General features: G+C 44.3%; 1 protein-coding gene across 1 annotated transcript in view; it reads left to right on the top strand.

Annotated features, from left to right (window-relative positions):
- Positions 1 to 25,485, top strand: part of LOC126176573 (uncharacterized) — a 91,714-nt gene that overhangs the window by 7,932 nt on the left and 58,297 nt on the right. Inside the window, exon 2 of the mRNA XM_049923734.1 lies at positions 14,516 to 14,726. Within this exon, the coding sequence (XP_049779691.1) occupies positions 14,516 to 14,726 (211 nt within the window). The remainder of the gene's footprint in view (positions 1 to 14,515; positions 14,727 to 25,485) is intronic.

Genomic DNA, 25,485 nt, shown 5'->3' with positions numbered 1-25,485 from the left:
GATTTTCCTGTATGTACGAGGGGCGTTTGAAAAGTCCGTGCAAAATAAAAACTACTTACATGTTTGGGGTAAACCTTTTTATTTTTCAACATAGTCTCCTTTTAGACTTATACACTTCGTCCAACGCTGTTCTAACCTGTTGATCCCTTCCGAATAATAGGAATTGTCCAAGTCTGCAAAATAGCTGTTAGTTGCTGCAATCACCTCCTCGTCTGAATAAAATCTTTGTCCTGCCAGCCATTTCTTCAAATTGGGGAACAAATAGTAGTCCGAGGGAGCCAAGTGTGGAGAACAGAGGGGATGTGAAACTAGCTGTAATCCTATTTCCATTAATTCTGCGACTACAACTGCTGAGGTGTGTGCTGGTGCATTGTCGTGATGGAAAAGGACATTTTTGCGGTCCAATCACCGGCGTTTTTCTTGCAGCTCGGTTTTCAAACAGTCCAGTAACGATGACTAATATGCACCTGTAGTAGTTTTACCCTTTTCCAGATAGTCGATGAGGATTATCCTTTGCGAATCCCAAAAGACAGTCGCCGTAACCTTTCCAGCCGAAGGAATGGTCTTCGCCTTTTTTGGTGCAGGTTCTCCCTTGGTAACCCATTGCTTAGATTGTTGTTTGGTCTCAGGAGTATAGTAATGTATCCATGTTTCATGCACAGTGACGAAACGACGCTTAAAGTCCTGCGGATTCTTCCTGAACAGCTGCAAACCATCCTTACAACACTTCACACGATTCCGTTTTTGGTCAAGCGTGAGCAATCGCGGAACCTATCTTGCGGATAGCTTTCTCATGTCCAAATATTTATGCAAAATATTATATATTCGTTCATTCGAGATGCTCACAGCACTAGCAATCTAACACACCTTACCTCTTCTGTCATTCATCACCATATCATGGATTTTATCAGTGATTTCTTCAGTTGTAACCTCCACAGGGCGTCCAGAACGTTCAGCATCACTTGTGCCATATGGCCACTCCGAAAATTTTGAAACATTGATAAACTGTTCTAATCGAAGGTGCAGAGTCACCGTAATGTTTATTAAGCTTCTCTTTAGTCTCTGAGGCGTTTTGCCTTTCATAAAGTAATGTTTAATCACCACACGAAATTCTTTTTCGTCCATTTTTTTGAGAATCACTCGACTTCCTTGATTCACACGAATGTCAAACACAAATAAATAGACCAATATGGCTGAAACTTGGCGTGCATTCTTTCCGAAGATGCTACTAACTAAAAATGACTTCGATACGCGGCGATGGTTCCATCTCTCGGACTTTGCACGGACTTTTCAAACGCCCCTCGTATATGGGGTCTCTTGGAACACCAAACACATCGGCTACCTTGGCAATGGAAGCACCCACCATATGAGCACTAACAATATTCTGACGTTCGAATTCACTTAGCGCCGACCTGATGCACTCGCAACTACACAGAAAACTGTTCTGGCCACGACTGACACTTCCGACGTATTGAAAACATTGTCCAGGAGCCGTTTGTGGCCAAATACAACAGCGGAATCTGCAAGCGTAGCTGGCATCTGCATTTATTTTCAAGCATGTGTCTCTCCCCCACATGAACCATGGACCTTGCCGTTCGTGGGGAGGCTTGCGTGCCTCAGCGATACAGATGGCCGTACCGTAGGTGAAACCAAAACGGAGGGGTATCTGTTGAGAGGCCAGACAAACATGTGGTTCCTGAAGAGGGGCAGCAGCCTTTTCAGTAGTTGCAGGGGCAACAGTCTGGATGATTGACTGATCTGGCCTTGTAACATTAACCAAAACGGCCTTGCTGTGCTGGTACTGCGAACGGCTGAAAGCAAGGGGAAACTACAGCCATAATTTTTCCCGAGTACATGCAGCTCTACTGTATGATTAAATGATGATGACGTCCTCTTGGGTAAAATATTCCGGAGGTAAAATAGTCCCCCATTCGGATCTCCGGGCGGGGACTACTCAGGAGGACGTCGTTATCAGGAGAAAGAAAACTGGCGTTCTACGGATCGGAGCGTGGAATGTCAGATCCCTTAATCGGGCAGGTAGGTTAGAAAATTTAAAAAGGGAAATGGATAGGTTAAAGTTAGATATAGTGGGAATTAGTGAAGTTCGGTGGCAGGAGGAACAAGACTTTTGGTCAGGTGACTACAGGGTTATAAATACAAAATCAAATAGGGGTAATGCAGGAGTAGGTTTAATAATGAATAAAAAAATAGGAGTGCGGGTTAGCTACTACAAACAGCATAGTGAACGCATTATTGTGGCCAAGATAGACACAAAGCCCATGCCTACTACAGTAGTACAAGTTTATATGCCAACTACCTCTGCAGATGATGAAGAAATAGATGAAATGTATGACGAGATAAAAGAAATTATTCAGGTAGTGAAGGGAGACGAAAATTTAATAGTCATGGGTGACTGGAATTCGTCAGTAGGAAAAGGGAGAGAAGGAAACATAGTAGGTGAATATGGATTGGGGGGAAGGAATGAAAGAGGAAGCCGCCTTGTAGAATTTTGCACAGAGCATAACTTAATCATAGCCAACACTTGGTTCAAGAATCATAAAAGAAGGTTGTATACCTGGAAGAATCCTGGAGATACTAAAAGGTATCAGATAGATTATATAATGGTAAGACAGAGATTTAGGAACCAGGTTTTAAATTGTAAGACATTTCCTGGGGCAGATGTGGATTCTGACCACAATCTATTGGTTATGAACTGCAGATTGAAACTGAAGAAACTGCAAAAAGGTGGGAATTTAAGGAGATGGGACCTGGATAAACTGAAAGAACCAGAGGTTGTAGAGAGTTTCAGGAAGAGCATAAGGGAACAATTGACAGGAATGGGGGAAAGAAATACAGTAGAAGAAGAATGGGTAGCTCTGAGGGATGAAGTAGTGAAGGCAGCAGAGGATCAAGTAGGTAAAAAGACGAGGGCTAATAGAAATCCTTGGGTAACAGAAGAAATATTGAATTTAATTGATGAAAGGAGAAAATATAAAAATGCAGTAAATGAAGCAGGCAAAAAGGAATACAAACGTCTCAAAAATGATATCGACAGGAAGTGCAAAATGGCTAAGCAGGGATGGCTAGAGGACAAATGTAAGGATGTAGAGGCTTGTCTCACTAGGGGTAAGATAGATACTGAATACAGGAAAATTAAAGAGACCTTTGGAGAGAAGAGAACCACTTGTATGAATATCAAGAGCTCAGATGGAAACCCAGGGTTTATACAAGGGCGATGTACTTGAGGACAATATTATGGAAATGGAAGAGGATGTAGATGAAGACGAAATGGGAGATAAGATACTGCGTGAAGAGTTTGACAGAGCACTGAAAGACCTGAGTCGAAACAAGGCCCCGGGAGTAGACAACATTCCATTTGAACTACTGATGGCCTCGGGAGAGCCAGTCATGACAAAACTCTACCATCTGGTGAGCACGATGTATGAGACAGGAGAAATACCCTCAGACTTCAAGAAGAATATAATAATTCCAATCCCAAAGAAAGCAGGTGTTGACAGATGTGAAAATTACCGAACTATCAGTTTAATAAGTCACAGCTGCAAAATACTAACGCGAATTCTTTACAGACGAATGGAAAAACTGGTAGAAGCCGACCTCGGGGAAGATCAGTTTGGATTCCGTAGAAATGTTGGAACACGTGAGGCAATACTGACCTTACGACTTATCTTAGAAGAAAGATTAAGAAAAGGCAAACCTACGTTTCTAGCATTTGTAGACTTAGAGAAAGCTTTTGACAATGTTAACTGGAATACTCTCTTTCAAATTCTGAAGGTGGCAGGGGTAAAATACAGGGAGCGAAAGACTATTTACAGTTTGTACAGAAACCAGATGGCAGTTATAAGAGTCGAGGGGCATGAAAGGGAAGCAGTGGTTGGGAAAGGAGTAAGACAGGGTTGTAGCCTCTCCCCGATGTTATTCAATCTGTATATTGAGCAAGCAGTAAAGGAAACAAAAGAAAAATTCGGAGTAGGTATTAAAATTCATGGAGAAGAAGTAAAAACTTTGAGGTTCGCCGATGACATAGTAATTCTGTCAGAGACAGCAAAGGACTTGGAAGAGCAGTTGAACGGAATGGACAGTGTCTTGAAGGGAGGATATAAGATGAACATCAACAAAAGCAAAACGAGGATAATGGAATGTAGTCAAATTAAGTCGGGTGATGCTGAGGGAATTAGATTAGGAAATGAGACACTTAAAGTAGTAAAGGAGTTTTGCTATTTAGGGAGTAAAATAACCGATGATGGTCGAAGTAGAGAGGATATAAAATGTAGACTGGCAATGGCAAGGAAAGCGTTTCTCAAGAAGAGGAATTTGTTAACATCGAGTATAGATTTAAGTGTCAGGAAGTCATTTCTGAAAGTATTTGTATGGAGTGTAGCCATGTATGGAAGTGAAACATGGACGATAACTAGTTTGGACAAGAAGAGAATAGAAGCTTTCGAAATGTGGTGCTACAGAAGAATGCTGAAGATAAAGTGGGTAGATCACGTAACTAATGAGGAGGTATTGAATAGGATTGGGGAGAAGAGAAGTTTGTGGCACAACTTGACTAGAAGAAGGGATCGGTTGGTAGGACATGTTTTGAGGCATCAAGGGATCACAAATTTAGCATTGGAGGGCAGTGTGGAGGGTAAAAATCGTAGAGGGAGACCAAGAGATGAATACACTAAGCAGATTCAGAAGGATGTAGGTTGCAGTAGATACTGGGAGATGAAGAAGCTTGCACAGGATAGAGTAGCATGGAGAGCTGCATCAAACCAGTCTCAGGACTGAAGACCACAACAACAACAACATGTGTCTCTCGCAGTGTTCCCAATTTTTTGTCCAACCCCCCTGTACGACTGCCACGATGAGTATCTGACTGATACAAACCCGTAGGTTATAGTGATCGGTGACTCTTCATCATGAGTGAAAGTAACATGGATCGGGCCTCAAGGGAGCGATACTGTCAGCAGCATAATTAAAGTGTTCCTTCATCCACAGTAAAGTGTCGTCTTTAGAAGATCGTAAAGAAACGTGGAAATATTTGTAAAAAATTTCCACTTGTTCTAGTAAACGGCAGCTCTCAGATAAAATACAGGATAAAGCCCGTAACAAAGTGAAAGAGATCGATAGTTCACAATTACGAAATTAGTGCTATACTTCTTGAGACCGTCGGATCGTTAAAATAATATTAAAGGTGAGAACGAAGTTTTTCTCTACGACACTGAGGTTAAAACATTCTTGGGCTTCTTGCCGCGTCAGTAAAACTTGGAGCAATTCGTCAGGAGAAACTGACCGGCTAAGATGATTGAGATGATAATCGCAACTTCGAAGGTTTACCCTAAACTGACGCGGCAAGAAGTTCGAGAACGTTTTATACAATACTAAAGGTGAAAATGATGTAAAATATGTATTAGGGAAGGTGAATGGAAGACAAAGACTTGTTGATAGGGATATGGTAAAGGCCATTGCGTTGTTAAGGCAAAGGTAAACAAAACGCTAATGAGACCAGTTCTAAAGCATTGCTCCAGCGTTTGCAGTCCTTATCATGTAGGCATGAGAGCAGATATCGAAAGAATTTAAAGATGCGTTGATAGTATCGTAAAATGTCCTTTTAATCCACATGAAACGTCCTCTTGGAAAAGTTATAAATTACTGTGCTGGTAAACTTCTACGTTATTTGATACAGAGACAGCTGAGTAAAACTGAACGTACTCAGACATTTCTCTGTTTACTTATTCTGATCATCAATAAACTGACACACAATATTTTTAGCGCAACGCAATCTGACTTTCAATAATCCCTACAAAAGAATGGCCCTGACTAACAATAATCTATACCTTTCATGAATCACTCACCTTACAAAAATCTTCGTTACTCGAACTACTGCAATACAGCGAGCGCAAATACTGCCAGCTAAATAAAAGATTCTGACTACGGAAGGCACTAACTACTGATAGGCATAGTTAGCAAATGAAAGATTTGGATAGATTATAAACAATGTATTTACCTTAATAAGGTTCAAAAGTCATCATATGGTCCATTGATCGTGACCGGTCCAAATATCTTACGAAATAAGCGTCAAACGAAAAAACTACAAAGAACGAAACTTGTCTAGCTTGAAGGGGGGGGAGGGGGGTCCGCAGCTCGTGGTCGTGCGGTAGCGTTCTCGCTTCCCACGCCCGGGTTTCCGGGTTCGATTCCCGGCGGGGTCAGGGATTTTCTCTGCCACGTGATGACTGGGTGTTGTGTGATGTCCTTAGGTTAGTTGGGTTTAAGTAGTTCTAAGTTCTAGGAAACTGATGACCATAGATGTTAAGTCCCATAGTGCTCAGAGCCATTTGAACCATTTGAAGGGGGAAACGAGATGGCGCTGCCATAGGTCAAACGGATATCAACTGCGTTTTTTTCAAATAGGAACCCCCATTTTTATTACATATTCGTGTAGTACGTAAAGAAATATGAATGTTTTACTTGGACCACTTTTTTCGCTTTGTGATAGATGGCGCTGTAATAGTCACAAAGATATGGCTCACAATTTTAAACGAACAGTTGGTAACGGGTAGGTTTTTTTAAATTAAAATACAGTACGTAGGTACATTTGAACATTTTATTTCGGTTGTTCCAATGTGATACATGTACCTTTGTGAACTTATCATTTCTGAGAACGCATGCTGTTACAGCGTGATTTCCTGTAAATACCACATTAATGCATTAAAGCCTCAAAATGATGTCCGTCAACCTCAATGCATTTGGCAGTACGTGTAACGACATTCCTCTCAACAGCGAATGGTTCGCCTTCCGTAATGTTCTCACATGCATTGACAATACGCTGACGCATGTAGTCAGACGTTGTCGGTGGATCACGACAGCAAATATCCTTCAACTTTCCCCACAGAAAGAAATCTGGGAACGTCATATCCGGTGAACGTGCGGGCCATGGTATGGTGCTTCGACGACCAATCCACCTGTCATGAAATATGCTATTCAATACCGCTTCAACCGCACGCGAGCTATGTGCCGGACATCCATCATGTTGGAAGAACATCGCCATTCTGTCATGCACTGAAACATCTTGTAGTAACATCGGTAGAACATTACGTAGGAGATCACCATGTATTGCAACATTTAGATTGCCATCGATAATATGGGGGCCAATTATCGTTCCTCCACTTGTCGCAGCCATCGTGGATTTTCCGTTGCCCAATAGAGCGTATTATACCGGTTTACTTTACCGCTGTTGGCGAATGACGCTTCGTCGCTAAATAGAACACGTGCAAAAAATCTGTCATCGTTCCGTAATTTCTCTTGTGCCCAGTGGCAGAACTGTACACGACGTTCAAAGTCGTCGCCATGCAATTCCTGGTACATAGAAATATGGTACGGGTGCAATCGATGTTGATGTAGCATTCTCAACACCGACGTTTTTGAGATTCCCGATTCTCGCGCAATTTGTCTGCTACTGATGTGCGGATTAGCAGCGACAGCAGCCTACTTGGGCATCATAATTTGTTGCAGGTCATGGTTGACGTTTCACATGTGACTGAACACTTCCTGTTTCAATAAATAACTTAACAATCCGGCGAACGGTCCGGACACTTGGATGATGTCCAGGATACCGAGCAGCATACACAGCACACGCCCGATGGGCACAGTAGCCATACATCAACACGATATCGACCTTTTCCGCAATTGGTAAACGGTCCATTTTAACACGGGTAATGTATCAGGAAGCAAATACCGTCCGCCCTGGCGAAATATTACGTGATACCACGTACTTATACGTTTGTGACTACTACAGTGCCATCTATCACAAAGCGAAAAAGAGTGGTCCAAGTAAAACTTTCATATTTCTTTACGTACTGCACGAATATGTAATAAAAAACGGGGTTCTTATTTTAAAAAACGCAGTTGATATCCGTTTGACCTATGGCAGCGCCATCTAGCGGGCCAACCATGGCGCCGTCTGGTTTCCCCCTTCAAGCTACTCGAGTTTGTTCTTTGTAGTTTTTTCGTTTGATGCTTATTTCGTGAGATACTTGGCCCGTTCATTATCAATGGACCACCCTGTATATACATCAGTTCATGATATCCAGTCTTACAAATTTCCTCTTTCTGACTGACACACGTCCATATCGTCCGCTCTCAAAACTCTGGCATCTCTGTCCCCACATCCAACACTGCTGGCGGCTCACCTCCAACCGCGCAACGCTACGTGCTGTTTACATCCAACTGCCCAACACTACACTTGCGAATATTCCAACAATGAGTCCAACCAGCCACAGACTGCACACAGCACAGTCGGTGATTTTCATACAGAGCGCTATGTAGCGTTACAAATGTAAAAACCTAAACAGCCTACTAACACACAGAAAGTTTAACAGAGATGCTCGGAGAACTTAAGTGCGAATATCTCGAAGAACGGTGGGATCGTCCTCACAAATCTCTGTTGGGTAGATATGGTGAATCGATATCCGAGGAAAATTATGCGACCATTATGCTAGTACCATGGTATATCTCGCAAAGGGATTATGACAGTACGAAAACAGACGTTAGGATGCGTATAGACACGTACTGAGAGTCTTTTTAGCCTCGTTCAATACACGGATGGAACAGGACAGAAATCGCTGCTTCTATACGAAGCACTTTCCGACACGCACTGTACAGTGGATTACAAAGTACGGGGTGTTCGTAAGGACTTTCCTTGATTACAAATATTTATTTCTAAGAAAGTAAGCGCGATACAGCTGTGCCGTTTGTTAAAAATAGTACCTCAACTCTTAACGTGTTTTATGGATAGCTATGCGTTTTTTTTTTTTTTTTTTTTTTTTTTTTGCAGATGGCTACACTTCCACAGATGCTCTGTTTGTTTCACGTCAAACATCTAGGTGACACTCAGTTTCTCGGCATGTATTTGCCAACATATCTTCCGTCACAGCCTCTACAGCATCTCGTATTCGTGACCTAAGAGTTTCCATATTAGGAATTCGTGAAATGAACACTTTATCCTTAACGTAACCCTAGAAAATGTGTCAGGAGGCACTATGTCTGGAGAACGTGGTGACCATGATGTTGCACCTTCTCTACAGATCCTCTTGTCCCGAAAAGTTTCTTCTAAGAAGTGGCGAACATATGACCTCCAGTGCGGCGGTGCACCATTCTGTTGAAATACTTCCCACGGCTGAAGGTTTGTAACGGAGGTGCAACCTAAAGTTCCAACATGTCCACATAAATCGTTCACGTGGTGGTATGCTCAGTGAAAAGAAAAACGGTCCAATAAGTGCGTTCTGCATTAGGCCACACCAAAAATTCCCTTTCGGGCTGTCCCTTGTCTGCTGTAGCACACGAGGGTTCTCCAACTCCCAGATCGGGACATTATGCCTGTTGACTTTCCCGGAGACGTGAAAAGCCGGTTCTTCGGAAAACAAACTTATTAAGGAAGTCATTGTCTACATCGATTCGCTCCAGCATATTGCTTGCAAACTCAGCATGTCTGAGCCTATCATCTGGCTGAAAGGCTTGCAGGAGGTGCACTTTGTATGCTTGGAAACGCAGCCGTTTTTGTAAAATCTTCAACATGATTCTCTCGGGTACGTCTGTTTCTCTGGAAAGGAGACGCGTCGATTTCGGCGCATCGGGTTGAAATCCTATATGCACCGTATCAACAGTGTCGTCACTCACTGCATGTCTATTCTATAAATAGTTTAAACTATTTATATCGTCCTTTGATGTTCTTCACGTCTGGCTAATCTCGACCATAGGAACTTCAGAACTGTTGCTGAACTCAAAATGGTTCAAATGGCTCTGAGCACTATGGAACTTAACTTCTGAGGTCATCAGTCCCCTAGAACTTAGAACTACGTAAACCTAACTAACCGAAGGACATCACACACATCCATGCCCGAAACAGGATTCGAACCTGCGACCGTAGTGGTGGCGCGGTTCCAGACTGAAGCGCTTAGAACCGCTCGGCCACACCGGAAGGCTGTTGCTGAACTGTTATAAGTGACAGTGTTCCGTGAAATCACAAAAAATCTCACCCTCATCTGTATAGATGACATTGGGACAGCAGCACTCCTAAATTACGCTACGTGCAACAAGAGAGAGATGAAAGAACTCAAATAAGTGTATCAATAACAAACATTATGAGTTAAACTACCGCATATCTATCATAATTCATTAGAAATAACTTCGCGTAATAATGGAAAGACTTTATACTCACCTTGTGTACACGTAAGTATAGATCGTCAGTTGTCCACACGACGCCAGGCGCACCTAACTCCTGTCCAGCAATTCTTGACTGCATCTTGAATCGGACTTAGTTTCCATTCCTAGCAGTCAGACGCGCAACCGCGCAGTTATGGAGCGGACCTGCTCCAGCTCTCTCGTAATAGACGACGAGGTAATGATCGAATGTTGCTGTAGCCCTCAACTGGCTGCTATGCCGGAGGTGAAACAGGACCGGAACTTTACCTTTAATGACATAAATGGTTGGAGTACCGTCGCAAGTTGCGTTTGGAAGACTCCTTTATTCATTGATGATGACTAGCTTCAGAATTGTGTCATTTCTCAAACCATCCTATGGAAACATATTCACAGTGCATGTTATAACAGTAATACCAGTACAGCAATGGTGTAACAATAGTTCATGTTGCAGCATGATGCAAACAAGGTTACATATCATCATCGTCAGTGACTGAATACAGTTAAATGCATGCGCGGGAGAACCACAGCAAATAATCCCAGTGCTAATGCAAATACTTGAACATACAGCAGACAAGTTACAATTAACAGTGCTACTTGGAGACCATTTGCACCCATTCATGGATGTCCTGTTACCAAACAGCGGTGGAATTTTTATGGAGGACAATGCACCATGTCACCAGGTCACAACTGTTCGCGATTGGTTTGAAGAACATTCTGAACAATTGGAGTGAATGACGTGAATCCTATCGAACATATGGGACACAAGCAAGAGGTCAGTTCGTGCACACAATCCTTCACCGGCAACACCTTCGCAATCAAGAGGCAGCATGATTCAATATTTCTGCAGGGTACTTGTAGACTTCCTGCACTACGGTGGGTATGAGGTATCTCATGACATCTCTCAGCTCAGTGTATATGCATAAAATTTATTTACACGAATTGCCGGGCAGGCGTGACAGCAGCCTGCTTTGTAAATCTGTTTATTGGGTTGCCTACCTACAGCCTCTACCTAATTCGAAGCGATAGGAAGTGAAACATGGACGGTAAATAGTTTGGACAAGAAGAGAATAGAAGCTTTCGAAATGTGGTGTTACAGAAGAATGCTGAAGATTAATTGGGTAGATCACATAAGTAATGAGGAAGTATTGAATAGGATTGGGGAGAAGAGAAGTTTGTGGCACAACTTGACCAGAAGAAGGGATCGGTTGGTAGGACATGTTCTGAGGCATCAAGGGATCACCAATTTAGTATTGGAGGGCAGCGTGGAGGGTAAAAATCGTAGGGGGAGACCAAGAGATGAATACACTAAGCAGATTCAGAAGGATGTAGGTTGCAGTAGGTACTGGGAGATGAAGAAGCTTGCACAGGATAGAGTAGCATGGAGAGCTGCATCAAACCAGTCTCAGGACTGAAGACTACAACAACAACAACAACAACAGTATGGAGCGGAGCGTATCAGAGGGTTAACAATCTAATCTGAAAACGACACAACCTACAGTTGCAGCCTGTAATTATAAGAATTCTGCAAATCATTAACAGGCTTCCCCTTATCAGCAGGAAACTAAAACAAAGCAATAACATGCATCAAATTCCCACGGTTTCTCTGATAACCTATCGTGGGAAACGTACATTCCAATGGTGGTGAAATGGTTGAGTCTTAAAACTAACAGCAAGGATGCGTGTTCCATTTCACGGTACACATTCCAACAGTCTCTCGTTCACTCTTTGGAACACTCTATAACTCGTGTCTCAAAGTATGGTAATGAATATTTCTTCAGTGCCCTATTGTATTCCGTCTGCGTCGTTAGCTCAGTGCTTAGCGTGTCTGGTTGTTGTGCGGTGGATCCACATTCGACTACCGGTATTGTCAGATATTTTTCGCTGGTGGAAGGACCGGGTCGTGGTGCATTCACCCTCGTGGCGCGGTTGAGGTGTTACGTGAGTGAGGCGTAGGTGCTCCAAGGTCCCGAAAGCCGACAATGGTCAGGAGAGCAGTGTGCTGACCCCATACCCTTCCATACCCCTTCCAAATGGACGCCGCTGGCAAAGGATGACAAGGCGGTCGGTCGGACGCGATTGGGCACATCTGGGCCAGAATGCGGAGCTTTGCATTTGATTTTTGCCCCTACTTTTTTTCGGATACGATTGTAAGTCATTTGTGGTACACTTTGCTTTTAAGATCCTTACAGAGATAACGTCTGTTTTTTATCTTAGATATTACTTCGTTTGACATACTGGCATCGCTAGAGTAGTCGATTAACATCAACCAACACCCAGTCAAAAAATTTATTACGCAGCATAGCGTGTCAAGGATTTAATTTCTGCACTAGCTGCAGTTCGTAGGAACGAATCCGTAATTCAAACTTTACGTGATAGTGAATAAGATCGTACAGCATTTTTTGGAACTTCTTTGATCCATCTGGGAAATCGACAGATATTGATGAATGGCGCAATGGCAACTCAAACAACACCAGCTTTCTCCAGAGCAAGCGTACCACGAATGCTAGCCTCGGAAATTCTTCACTAGTCTGAAGTCATTTTTTCGCCTATGACATGTTCTAATCAAATAGGACGATGGACCACTATCATAATAATCATTTACAGGAGGCTCACTATCTTAATCGTATTTAAAGGTTACACAGACAGTATACGTCCTCATCAATGAGTTGCTTAGTTATTGCCAAATAGGAAAGCCTCATGGGTCTTTTTGGAGGTTTGGCATCCAGTCAAGTTATAAGTCAGCTGTTCTATACTTTTATTAGTTCATTGACATCTGACGGCAGATTTCCTTAACATCACACCACAGATTATGTAATAATCACTGAGTCCAACAATTTCTCGATAAATAGCAGCCTGAATCGTAGATGATGGTACACAAGAATTTGAATAATAAATGACGTGGGAAGGGCAGATAAATTACTTCGCCGTACTTAACGATGAGAGATTGATAGTCTCGTTTTAGTTTAACGGTGTCGCTTATCTTTCAACAGATAAATACCGACTATTTTCTTCACCGCGGGTTTGGAGTGACATTTTGATAGCTCTCCTGATTCATTTTCACCGTTTGCGTTTTTGGAGCTATGGTGATCATTCTGGCTCTTTTGATCAAATAACATTCATTAATACTGCTCGCGTTGGTCGAGATCCAATGACTGTTGGCAGAATATGGAATCGGTGGGTTCAGGAGGGTAATACGGAACGCCGTGCTGGAACCCAACGGCCTCGTATCACTAGCAGTCGAGATGACAGGCATCTTATCCGGATGGCTGTAACGGATCCTGCAGCCACGCCTCGACCCCTGAGTCAACAGATGGGGACGTTTGCAAGACAGCAAATATCTGCACGAACAGTTCGACGACGTTTGCAGCAGCATAGACTATCAGCTCGGAGAGCATGGCTGCGCTTACCCTTGACGCTGCATCACAGAGCGCCTGCGGTGGTTTACTCAACGACGAACCTGGGTGCACGAACGGCAAAACGTCATTTTTTCGGATGAATTCAGGTTCTATTTACAGCGTCATGATGCTCGCATCCGTGTTTGGCGACATAGCGGTGAACGCACATTGGAAGCATGTATTCGTCATCGCCATGCTGCCGTATCACCCGGCGTGATGGTATGGGGTGCCATTGGTTACACGTCTCGGTCACCTCTCGTTCGCATTGACGGCACTTTCAACAGTGAACGTTACATTTCAGATGTGTTACGATCCGTGGCTCTACCCTTCATTCGATCCCTGCAAAACCCTACATTTCAGCAGGATAATGCACGACCGCATGTTGCAGGTCCTGTACGGGCCTTCCTGGATACAGAAAATGTTAGACTGCTGCCCTAGGCAGCACCTTCTTCAAATCTCTCACCAATTGAAAACGTGTGGTCAATGGTGGCCGAGCAACTGGCTCTTTACAATACGCCATTCAGTACTCTTGACGAACTGTGGTATCGTACTGAAGCTGCATGGGCAGCTGTACCTGTACACGTCATCCAAGCTCTGTTTGACTCAATGCCCAGGCATATCAAGGCCGTTATTACGGCCAGAGGTGGTTGTTCTGGGTACTGATTTGTCAGGATCTATGCACCCGAATTGCGTGAAAATGCAATCACATGTCAGTTCTAGTATAATATGTTTGTCCAATGAATACCGTTTATCATCTGCATTTCTTCTTGGTGTAGCAATTGTAATGGCCAGTAGCGTAGTAACTTTGCATTGACCAGTACCTACCTGCTGTAGGAGTATGCGACACTTTTTTTTAAGGTCCCTGTACACAGCTGTGCGCCATGCAGTAGCGGTCGGTGTGGTGTTGGCAGGTGTTCCTGTGGGGCCCGCTGTCGCTGTCGCCGCTGGGCTCTGCTGGCTCTGCCGCCCTCTCCGGCCAGGCGCCGCTGTTCCCCGGGTCTGCGCCGCGCGCCGGTGACTCCGAGGCGGACAAAGCCAGCAAGTTCGCTCTGCGCATGCTCGAGCGGTACGCGCGCTCTCACGCGCTGCGCCTCGACCTGGCCCCGCGGGATGACGCCCACCGTGAGTGTACATACTGTGTGTGCGCCTATCTGCATACGCACCGCTGCGCGCACGTGTGCGGCGGCGTGGCCTCGCATCCTCATCAGCCTCGCCCATTCTCTCCACTCGCTGGGCTACGAACAAAACTCCGTCACCGACCCAGCTTTCGCGATACCGTCAACTGCCGAAGTCTGATCAACGGGGCTCAAGCCCATCATTAAACTACACTCCTGGAAATGGAAAAAAGAACACATTGACACCGGTGTGTCAGACCCACCATACTTGCTCCGGACACTGCGAGAGGGCTGTACAAGCAATGATCACACGCACGGCACAGCGGACACACCAGGAACCGCGGTGTTGGCCGTCGAATGGCGCTAGCTGCGCAGCATTTGTGCACCGCCGCCGTCAGTGTCAGCCAGTTTGCCGTGGCATACGGAGCTCCATCGCAGTCTTTAACACTGGTAGCATGCCGCGACAGCGTGGACGTGAACCGTATGTGCAGTTGACGGACTTTGAGCGAGGGCGTATAGTGGGCATGCGGGAGGCCGGGTGGACGTACCGCCGAATTGCTCAACACGTGGGGCGTGAGGTCTCCACAGTACATCGATGTTGTCGCCAGTGGTCGGCGGAAGGTGCACGTGCCCGTCGACCTGGGACCGGACCGCAGCGACGCACGGATGCACGCCAAGACCGTAGGATACTACGCAGTGCCGTAGGGGACCGCACCGCCACTTCCCAGCAAATTAGGGACACTGTTGCTCCTGGGGTATCGGCGAGGACCATTCGCAACCGTCTCCATGAAGCTGGGCTACGGTCCCGCACACCGTTAGGCCGTCTTCCGCTCACGCCCCAACATCGTGCAGCCCGCCTCCAGTGGTGTCGCGACAGGCGTGAATGGAGGGACGAATGGAGACGTGCCGTCTTCAGCGATGAGAGTCGCTTCTGCCCTGGTGCCAATGATGGTCGTATGCGTGTTTGGCGCCGTGCAGGTGAGCGCCACAATCAGGACTGCATACGACCGAGGCACACAGGGCCAACACCCGGCATCATGGTGTGGGGAGCGATCTCCTACACTGGCCGTACACCACTGGTGATCGTCGAGGGGACACTGAATAGTGCACGGTACATCCAAACCGTCATCGAACCCATCGTTCTACCATTCCTAGACCGGCAAGGGAACTTGCTGTTCCAACAGGACAATGCACGTCCGCATATATCCCGTGCCACCCAACGTGCTCTAGAAGGTGTACGTCAACTACCCTGGCCAGCAAGATCTCCGGATCTGTCCCCATTGAGCATGTTTGGGACTGGATGAAGCGTCGTCTCACGCGGTCTGCACGTCCAGCACGAACGCTGGTCCAACTGAGGCGCCAGGTGGAAATGGCATGGCAAGCCGTTCCACAGGACTACATCCAGCATCTCTACGATCGTCTCCATGGGAGAATAGCAGCCTGCATTGCTGCGAAAGGTGGATATACACTGTACTAGTGCCGACATTGTGCATGCTCTGTTGCCTGTGTCTATGTGCCTGTGGTTCCGTCAGTGTGATCATGTGATGTATCTGACCCCAGGAATGTGTCAATAAAGTTTCCCCTTCCTGGGACAATGAATTCACGGTGTTCTTATTTCAATTTCCAGGAGTGTATCTTCGAAATTCACGAAACCCTGGGCCACAGACATGCAATCCATCTCTGATAGGGAAGGGCGGACACGATTTATTCCCCCCGCCCGAACCTCCCGCCTCCACTGCAGATACCACTTACGCTCATCCCACTTTTAACATGCCGTAGATGCCTAGAATTGTAAGAATAACAATAAAATTATCGTCCGAATAACTTACGGATTGAAACTTCCCGGCAGATTAAAACTGTGTGCCGGACCGAGACTCGAACTCGGGACCTTTGCCTTTCGCGGGCAAGTGCTCTACTGGCAGAAGTAAAGCTGTGAGGACGGGGCGTGAGTCGTGCTTGGGTAGCTCAGTTGGTAGAGCACTTGCCCGCGAAAGGCAAAGGTCCCGAGTTCGAGTCTCGGTCCGGCACACAGTTTTAATCTGCCGGGAAGTTTCATATCAGCGCACACTCCGCTGCACAGTGAAAATCTTATTCTGGGAACTTACGGGTTTGCTGCCGGTTGACGTCGTCGACCACCGCCGACATTTCGACAGGAGCACACCCTGCCATTCTCAAGGCACAACTGCAAGGAGGAATCAATGTGCAAGGGAATTTAGTGATTCAAATGGCTCTGAGCACTACGGGACTTAACATCTGAGGTCATCAGTTCCCTAGAACTTAGAACTACGTAAACCTAACTAACCTAAGGACATCACACACATCCACGCCCGAGGCATGATTCGAACCTGCGACCGTAGCGGTCGCGCGGTTCCCGAATGAAGCGCCTAGAACCGCATGGCCACACCGGCCGGCAGGGAATTTAATACCTCGGTTCACAGAGGACAAACAAGGAAGATACCACACACATAACAAGTAACCGCAGAGCCAACACACAACCAAAGACAACCAACATCAGAAATATCGATAGTGACTATTAATCAACATGTGAGGTAGCACTAATTCTGTCCCTCTGTTTTTGATGAGAGACAGAGCCGGATTCCAAGCAGCATTTAAACAAAATCCACCATCTCTGTTTATAAGGTTGCTTCATAGTTTGATTTCAACTGCTTCCTTAATAACACTATCCCAACAGCTGGACGTGCAAGCCAGAATCTCCGTGTTGTTATATTCCATAGGATGACCGGTGTCAAGGCAATATTCTGCAATTTGCTCGGCTGTTGTAAGCGTGTGTGACGCTTATATTCAATACAACGGTCTTCCACCGTCCTGATTGGCTGACCAACATATGACATGCCACAACTGCAAGGAATACGATAGACACCAGCCTTACGTAAACCAAGATCATCTTTTACGGACGCCAACAGGGCCTTAATCTTAGAAGGTGGTCGAAAAACACATTTCACATCATATTTCCGCAAAATACGGCCAATCCTGCTGGAAACGCTTCCTGCGTAAGGCAAAAAGGCCGTACACTTAGTTGCCACTTCGTTGCTATCGTCACTCAACCGTTGCACAGAAGGCTGATAGCGCAACGCACGTTTGATCTGCCTCTCACTATAACCATTCTGACGAAAGGTAACTTCGAAATGTGACAGCTCAGCTGCTAAACTTTCAGGGTCTGAGACAACGTGGGCCCTGTGAACCAACGTACGAAGTATTCCTTCACGCTGATCTGGATGGTGACAACTATCAGCTCGCAGATACAAGTCAGTGTGAGTAGGCTTCCTATAAATAGAATGTCCCAACGTACCATCAGTCTTCCTTCTCACCAACACATCAAGGAAAGGAAGGCATCCATTCCTTTCCACCTCCATAGTGAACTCAATATTCGAGTGGATTGAATTTAGGTGTTCCAAAAACCGGTTTAAATTCTCACTACCATGAGGCCCTTGCACATTGTTTCCTCCTTGCAGTTGTGCCCTGAGAATGGTAGGGTGTGCTATTGTCGAAATATCGGCGATGGTCGACGACGTCACCCGGCAGCAAACCCGTAAGTTATTTGAACATTCAATACGCCGGGAAAAGTTAAGGTCTCACAATGAAATTATCATTTGGTCAGTTTGGACCCTTAAGGATCACAGGTGACATGTTCAGTACGTCTTCTTTCTTCCTAATACCCTTTCATTCTCTAGTCCCTCCTGTTTCTCTCTGTTAACGTGATCTTAATTTTGATCATAGTATCAGCTTACCTATGACTGTCCATAGATGTGCCTGTGCTGCACTGCTGCGTATGGATTTTTTCGCTTCTTCCAATTGTTTTCCAATCCCCCCCTGACTTCCCTCATCCAGTTGTTCCCTGTTAAACATGTTGCTTTCCGTATCTTCTTGGACAACGTGTTGACCTCCATCTGCATGATGTGCTTCGTAAATCTCAGGCTTCTCTTCCGTATCAAGCACGAGGTTTATGCAGCACTCTCACACAGCTCCAGGTCCTGCCTTGACCTACGTATCCAGAATTCACCTTGTTTTTCCGTGCCCTATATGTCTCTCAAGAAATTTCTCGCCTATTTCTCCAGCCAGATGCAGGCTCTCTTGCCCAAGGTGATTGACTCCATTGCATACAATGATTGTTGACATATAGTGACTGTCTGGCGTTCTTGTAAGGTTTTTTCTTCCTATAGATTGTATTTTCCACATATCCTAATTTCTTCAGCGTTTGGACCCATCTTTTCTGCTGTTGTTGGACTGTAACATGCTTCTTACGTTTTCCTCCACGTAACGACAGCTTATCACGTCCTCCAAAACTTGATCTTCAGCCTTCCGTTTGGTCTCTGAATCCACGGGCCTTGAACTGTTGTACGCTATCTTGAGATTGGCTTTTGCTTCAACTACAGCAAGATTTTCCAGTGACATTTTCGCATCTTCTTCGTTCACACTTTTAATAATAAAATAAATAATAAAAATTGGTATATCATTTGTATACATCAGTGCTTCGTACATTGCTTCACCATAACTTCAAAAATGGTTCAAATGGCTCTGAGCACTATGGGACTTAACTTCTAAGGTCATCAGTCCCCTAGAACTTAGAACTACTTAAACCTAACTAACCTAAGGACATCACACACATCCATGCCCGAGGCAGGATTCGAACCTGCGACCGTAGCGGCCGCGCCGTTCCAGACTGTAGCACCTTTAACCGCTTGGCCACCACGGCCGACTCACCATAACTTCCAAGAAATTGCAAACTCAGATAAACATATCATTCGACAAGCATTTGTCCGAAAACTTTAGATGTACGTGGTTCATCTGGTTGATTTATGAACTGTAATAACAACAAATTCTCACATCTTGGACATCATCATAATATACCCAACATGAAGTCGAAGCGTGCTCTGGAAAATGTAGATTTTTCACTTAGCACAACAATTGTGAACACAGGACTGCACACTGTGGTTATGTGAGTGTGCAAACGAAGGGAACGCTGTTTCTGTCAGTCCTTTCCACCTTTATTCGGAAGTCAGTCCGTTATCTTTTTTCTTGGTAGAGGGTCTTTCCCTTTCTGTGATGCCTTACCAAATTTCTTGCGGTTGTCTGGTTCTACCTGTACACTCACGAACTGTGTTGGATTTCTCGGTCCCAGCAGGCACGGCCATCCTGCGATTGTGGGCCTATATATGTTTTCTGCAGACGATGACGCCGCAAAGCGTTCCTCATAGGTTGACCATCACTCAAGCTACTGAGAAATGTCCTGTGTTAAATGCAGCTTGTAATTTCCAGAATTCCTATTTGACGTAACTATATTTATCGTAAGTTAACTGAGAGATTTTGAAATTCATATGTCTCATTTCTTTCTTTCTGGCGGGAGGGTGTGAAGTCCTGACACCCTTCCCCTTTGGATCTACGTAGTACCTAACACAGTGTTACAAGGTATACCGAGTAACTGACCATGACACTGGAATGGTGTGCCTCCGCAAGTAGGCTGTATTACGTAATTACTAGCTGTGACGCAGGCAGTACAGGATGTGTAGCGCGAAGATCAGTAAGTTTGACTAGTTAAAGTTACCTGTTATTTCAGCTGGTCTTATAGAGCACTGACATTTTATTTTGCTGACTGTAGGCGTAGTAACTTACAATGAGCCAGAGAGACATACACAAAGATTTCGACTCTAAAATCAGTCCAGTACTGAACCCGATATGCAGTAGCAACACCCATTATCCACTTACATGTCTCCTGATAGAAATTACAAACTTCGTTAATTGCTGGATCAGGATTTGGTTATGATTCGAGGCGGGAATGCCTCGCCATCTGCCTCCAGGAAATTTATCTTCAAGTTTTCAGCGGGAAAACTTCTGATGATGGCCCGGTTTATCATAGACGTATTCTTCACAAAACCAGAAGGTACCGCTTGGTCATCTTCGTATTCAGATGTCAGGAAATGATAGCGCTAGAATAAATACTACCCGTAGCTGCAGCACGAAGAGACTATGGTCTATGGAAGCGTCTTTGATTAAGAATCAAAACGTGCTGACTCCTGGGTTCGATCCTCGCCACTGCTTTGATTTTGAATAAAAATCGCCAGCAATGGTGGCCGAAGACTTCCGGCCGTCGGCGTTGTCAAAGAGGGCGGAGCAGCGGATAGAGGTCCAGTGCACTCTTTTTCCCTTAAAAGACGGAAGAGTCAGCAATGATCAACGGTTTGAGGATGCAGAAGGCAATGGAAATAGCAGCTTCAATGGCATGTAACATATATCCACAGGACATGTGGCCTGTAACTGAAAAAGTGTCATGAAGATCTCTCCATTGGAAAAAGATTCCACACTAGTCACCCATTCGGATCTCTGGGATGGGATTACGAAGGGGAGGTGACCATAAAAGAAGGATGGAATAATTAAAGAAGGGTTAACGTTCGGCCGGCCGTAGTGGCCGAGAGGTTCTAGGCGCTACAGTCTGGAACCGCGCGTCGCAGGTTCGAATCCTGCCTCGGGCATGGATGTGTGTGATGTCCTTAGGTTAGTTAGGTTTAAGTAGTTCTAAGTTCTAGGGGACTGATGACCTTAGAAGTTAAGTTCCATAGTGCTCAGAGCCATTTGAACCATTTGGTTAACGTTCTATGAGTCGGGGCGTGGAATGTCAGAAGCTTGAAGTGGAAGGGGAGCTAGAAAATCTGAAAAGAGAGTTGCTAAGGTTCAATATAGATGTAATGAGGATCAGCAAAGTGAAATGGAAAAAGACTAGGATTTCCGGTGGGATGAGTATGAATATGAAGATACGAGAGAGGGTGAATTACTGTGAACAGTTCAGTAATAGGATTGTTTTCATCAAAACTGACAGCAAACTAACACCGACAACAAAAGTTCAGGTGTATATGCCGACATCATAGGCATAAGATGAAGTGGTAGAGAAAGTGTACGAGGATATTGAATGGGTAATTTAGTATGTAAAGGGAGATAAAAACTTATAGTCATGGGGGATTGTAATTCTGATGTAGTGAAAGGAGTGCAGTAGAGGATTACGGAAGATTATGGGCTTGGTAGTAGGAATGAGAAAGGAGCAAGACTGAGTTCTGCAATAGATATCAGCTAGTAATAGCACAGGCATTGATAGTTCATATTTTTTGCCAGTATCAGGCCATCGACTCTCAATAAAATGTTCTTCCTGGGCGGAAATATACGTAACTTACGAGTCCAAGTTGTGACACATGGGCGACGACATATGGAAGTTTAGATCTGGCCGTGATTCGTATTGCGATGGTCGAAGCTGTTAAGGCGAATGCTCAAAAACTGGAAGCCCTGGTTCGAGTACCGGTTCCGTCTCAAATTTTCACTGTCATTCCAATATAAAGCCGACGGTGGTTAATATTTGCTGCTGCAAATGCAAATTCTGTATTTCTTGACGGCTGTAGTCGCTGCAGAGTCTGAACCTTCGGACTTGCATACATCGTCCTTCTGAATAACAAAGGCACTGCTATTTAGTATTCGAAAAAGAAATGAGTGCCGGAAGGACTGACTCAGCATATACGAAAGTCAAAACAACAATCAAATGCAAGGACGGTAACATTAAGAGAGCAATGGGAACTCCACTGTTAAATGCTGAGGAGAGAGCGGATAGGTGGAAAGAGTACATTGAAGGCCTCTATGCGGGGAAAGATCAGTCTGATGTGATAGAATAAAAAACAGGAGTCGGCATCCAGCATTAGAATCATAATTTAAAAGAGCTTTGGAAGGCTTAAGATCAAATAAGGGACAAGACTTGGATAACATTCCATTATAATTTCTAAAATCATTCGTGGAAGTGGCATCATAACGACTATTCACTTTTGTGTGTGGAACGAATGAGTCGGGCGATATACCATCTGACTTTTGGAAAAATACCATAGACAAAATTCCAAAGAAAGCAAGAGCCAACAAGTTCCACAATTATCGTACGATTAGCTCAGCACTTCATGAGTCGAAGTTGCTGACAAGAACAGTATACAGAAAAATGGAAAACGAGATTGAGGATCTGTTAGATGACTATCATTTTGGCTTTGGGAATGTTAAAAGCACCAGAGAAGCACTTCTGATGTTTCGGTTGGTAATGGAAGCAAGACTGAAGAAAAATCAAAACTGTTCATAGAATTTGTCGATCTGAAAAAAGAGTGCGACAATGTCAAATAGTGCAAGATGTTCGAAATTCTGAGAAAAATTGTGGTAATTGTATGAAAAGACGGGTAATATACTGTGCAATATGCACAAGAACTAGGAGAGAACGATAAGACTGGAAGACCAAGAGCGAAGTGCTCGAACTGAAAAGGGTGTAAGACAGGAATGTAGCTTTTCGCTGCTACTGTTCAGCCTATACATCGAAGAAGGAAGCCTATACATTGAAGAAGGAATGACGGAAATTAAAGAGAGGTTCAAGAGCTGTGTTGAAATTCAAGGTGAAAAGATATCGATATAAGATTACTAACATCAGTGAAACTGAAGAAGTATTACAAAATCTGTTGACTGGAATGAGCAGTCTAACTAGTACAGAATATGCACTGAGGGTAAATCGAAGAAAGAAGAAAGTAATAAGAAGCAGCAGAAATGTGAACGGCGAGAAATTTAACGTCAGAATTGGATATCACGAAGTAGGCGAAGTTAAGGAATTCTACTACCTATGCAGCAAAATAATCCACGACGGACGGAGCGCGGTTGACATAAAAAGCAGACTAGCACTGGAAAAAAGGGAATTCCTGACCAAGAGAAGTCAACTAGCAGCAAACATAGGACTGAATCTGAGAAAGATATTTGTAACAATTTACGTTTGGAGTACGGCATTGTGTGATAGTGAGACACGGACTGTAAGAAAACCTGAACAGAAGAGATGTAGTGCTACAGAAGAAAGTTGAAATTTATATTCTTCGCAGAATCAACAATGAAAGGAATATATGGAAAACGCTGACAAGAAGAAGCCACAGGACGATAAGAAATGTTAAGACATCAGGGAATAACTCTCACGGTACTAGAGGAAGGTGTAGAGAGTAAAACTATACAGGAAGTTAGAGATTGGATATATCTAGCAAATAACTGAAGACTCAGGTTGCAAGTGCTAATCCGACACGAAAAGGTTGGCACAGGAGAGTCATTCGTGGTGGACCGCATCAGACCACTCAGACGACTAATGACTCAAAATAAACAAGTAAAACTGTAGAACATTCCTCGTCTACTGCTGTTTTCAGTCCATAATTAGTGAATACGATCGCGTATCTGTCCCAGTCGCATCCGAAACGAGGACACTGGTCTGCTATGCAGCGGCAGCCGCACGTCGCCGGGCACTGATCCAAGCAGAATCGTCGCCGGACGTGTGTGCTACTCTCGCCATTCTGCAATTCAAGGACGTTCTCATTCGACAAGTCGACCTGGCACCCATCTGTGAGCTAGTGATGAGAATTTTAGCATCAGTTTGACGAGTTTCTGTTGCAGCGCCAGAAAGCTATCTTTTCTTTTTATCATCGTATCGACCGACTAGGGTCACGTAACAACTTCAGTTCCTTATCTTTATTTTTTGTTTACTACTTTTCCAGTACTCCATCTTGTCCTCGTCTTTTCCTTTCTTCTGTTCACATTATTCTTGATTTCTTCTGTTTCTGCTTCGAAAACTCAAATTTGGTATTTTATTCTTGAGACGATTTCTTCTGTTATTTTCGATCTCATTTTTGGCATCTGGATGATACTGCTGACTCCTTTTTCCAGAAATGCAATAATGTTTATTTCGTTAGCTAGTCGTCGTTCATTCGTTAGATGGTTCAAATGGCTCTGAGCACTGTGGGACTCAACTTCTGAGGTCATTAGTCCCCTAGAACTTAGAACTAGTTAAACCTAACTAACCTAAGGACATCACAAACATCCATGCCCGAGGCAGGATTCGAACCTGCGACCGTAGCGGTCTTGCGGGTCCAGACTGCAGCGCCTTTAATCGCACGGCCACTTCGGCCCATTCGTTAGAGCTGATCAAAGAGAATTAACTTCCGCTTTTCATTACTTGTGATATTTTTTTGCAGTTTGCTACATTCATGACTTATTATTTTCTACCCATCTGTAGTTTATACCTCACCCATTATTTTTCTCATAATATATCTTTCATGTATCTCTTCTCTATCCAGCCTATAGTTCGTTCTAAAGCATTCATTTGTGTATAAACATTCTGGTCTTACTACTGTAGTGCAATGTTTTAGTTCTATATTTCTAGAGGTCAATTCTTCTCGTAGATATTTTAGTTAAATCATACTCTTTTTCCATTTTATTGATTATTACATCAAATTTATTATACATTTGTGACAGGACTAAAAAAGTAAGTTACAAATTATTATGGCAGTCCAAGTAACTTTTATTCAATTTTGCTCTACACTTCAAAGTGATACAGATGCATGACAATAACTTTCCGTATAGCCACTGACTCTTTCTAAACATCAGTTGAAGCTTTCTACCACTCATTCAATTCTTCAACAATAGAAACAGAGTGTCCTAGGTTCCTGCAGGTAGTCGACACTGCTGTTCTTCTGCGTGCTAGTAGGATGGAGGATCGGTAGCGTGTCAAGGGTTTGCCTGCCTGCAGGCACCTAGGACTTTTGTCACAATTTATATCTGTATAGGTACATTTTTAATGTGCTCAAGAAAGGTGTGCAGGTAGCAGTGAGGATGTTTCCGAACTGGATGGTCTTTGAGGGACCCACTGCCGTTTTATTCGAGCATTTGTCAGTGTTGCACCCCTCTGAGATCACACTACAAGAGGGCTCAAAAAC

This window comes from Schistocerca cancellata, chromosome 3 (assembly GCF_023864275.1).
Source record: "Schistocerca cancellata isolate TAMUIC-IGC-003103 chromosome 3, iqSchCanc2.1, whole genome shotgun sequence".
In the NCBI taxonomy this organism is placed as follows: domain Eukaryota; kingdom Metazoa; phylum Arthropoda; class Insecta; order Orthoptera; family Acrididae; genus Schistocerca; species Schistocerca cancellata.
This window is presented reverse-complemented; position numbering and strand designations above follow the sequence as displayed.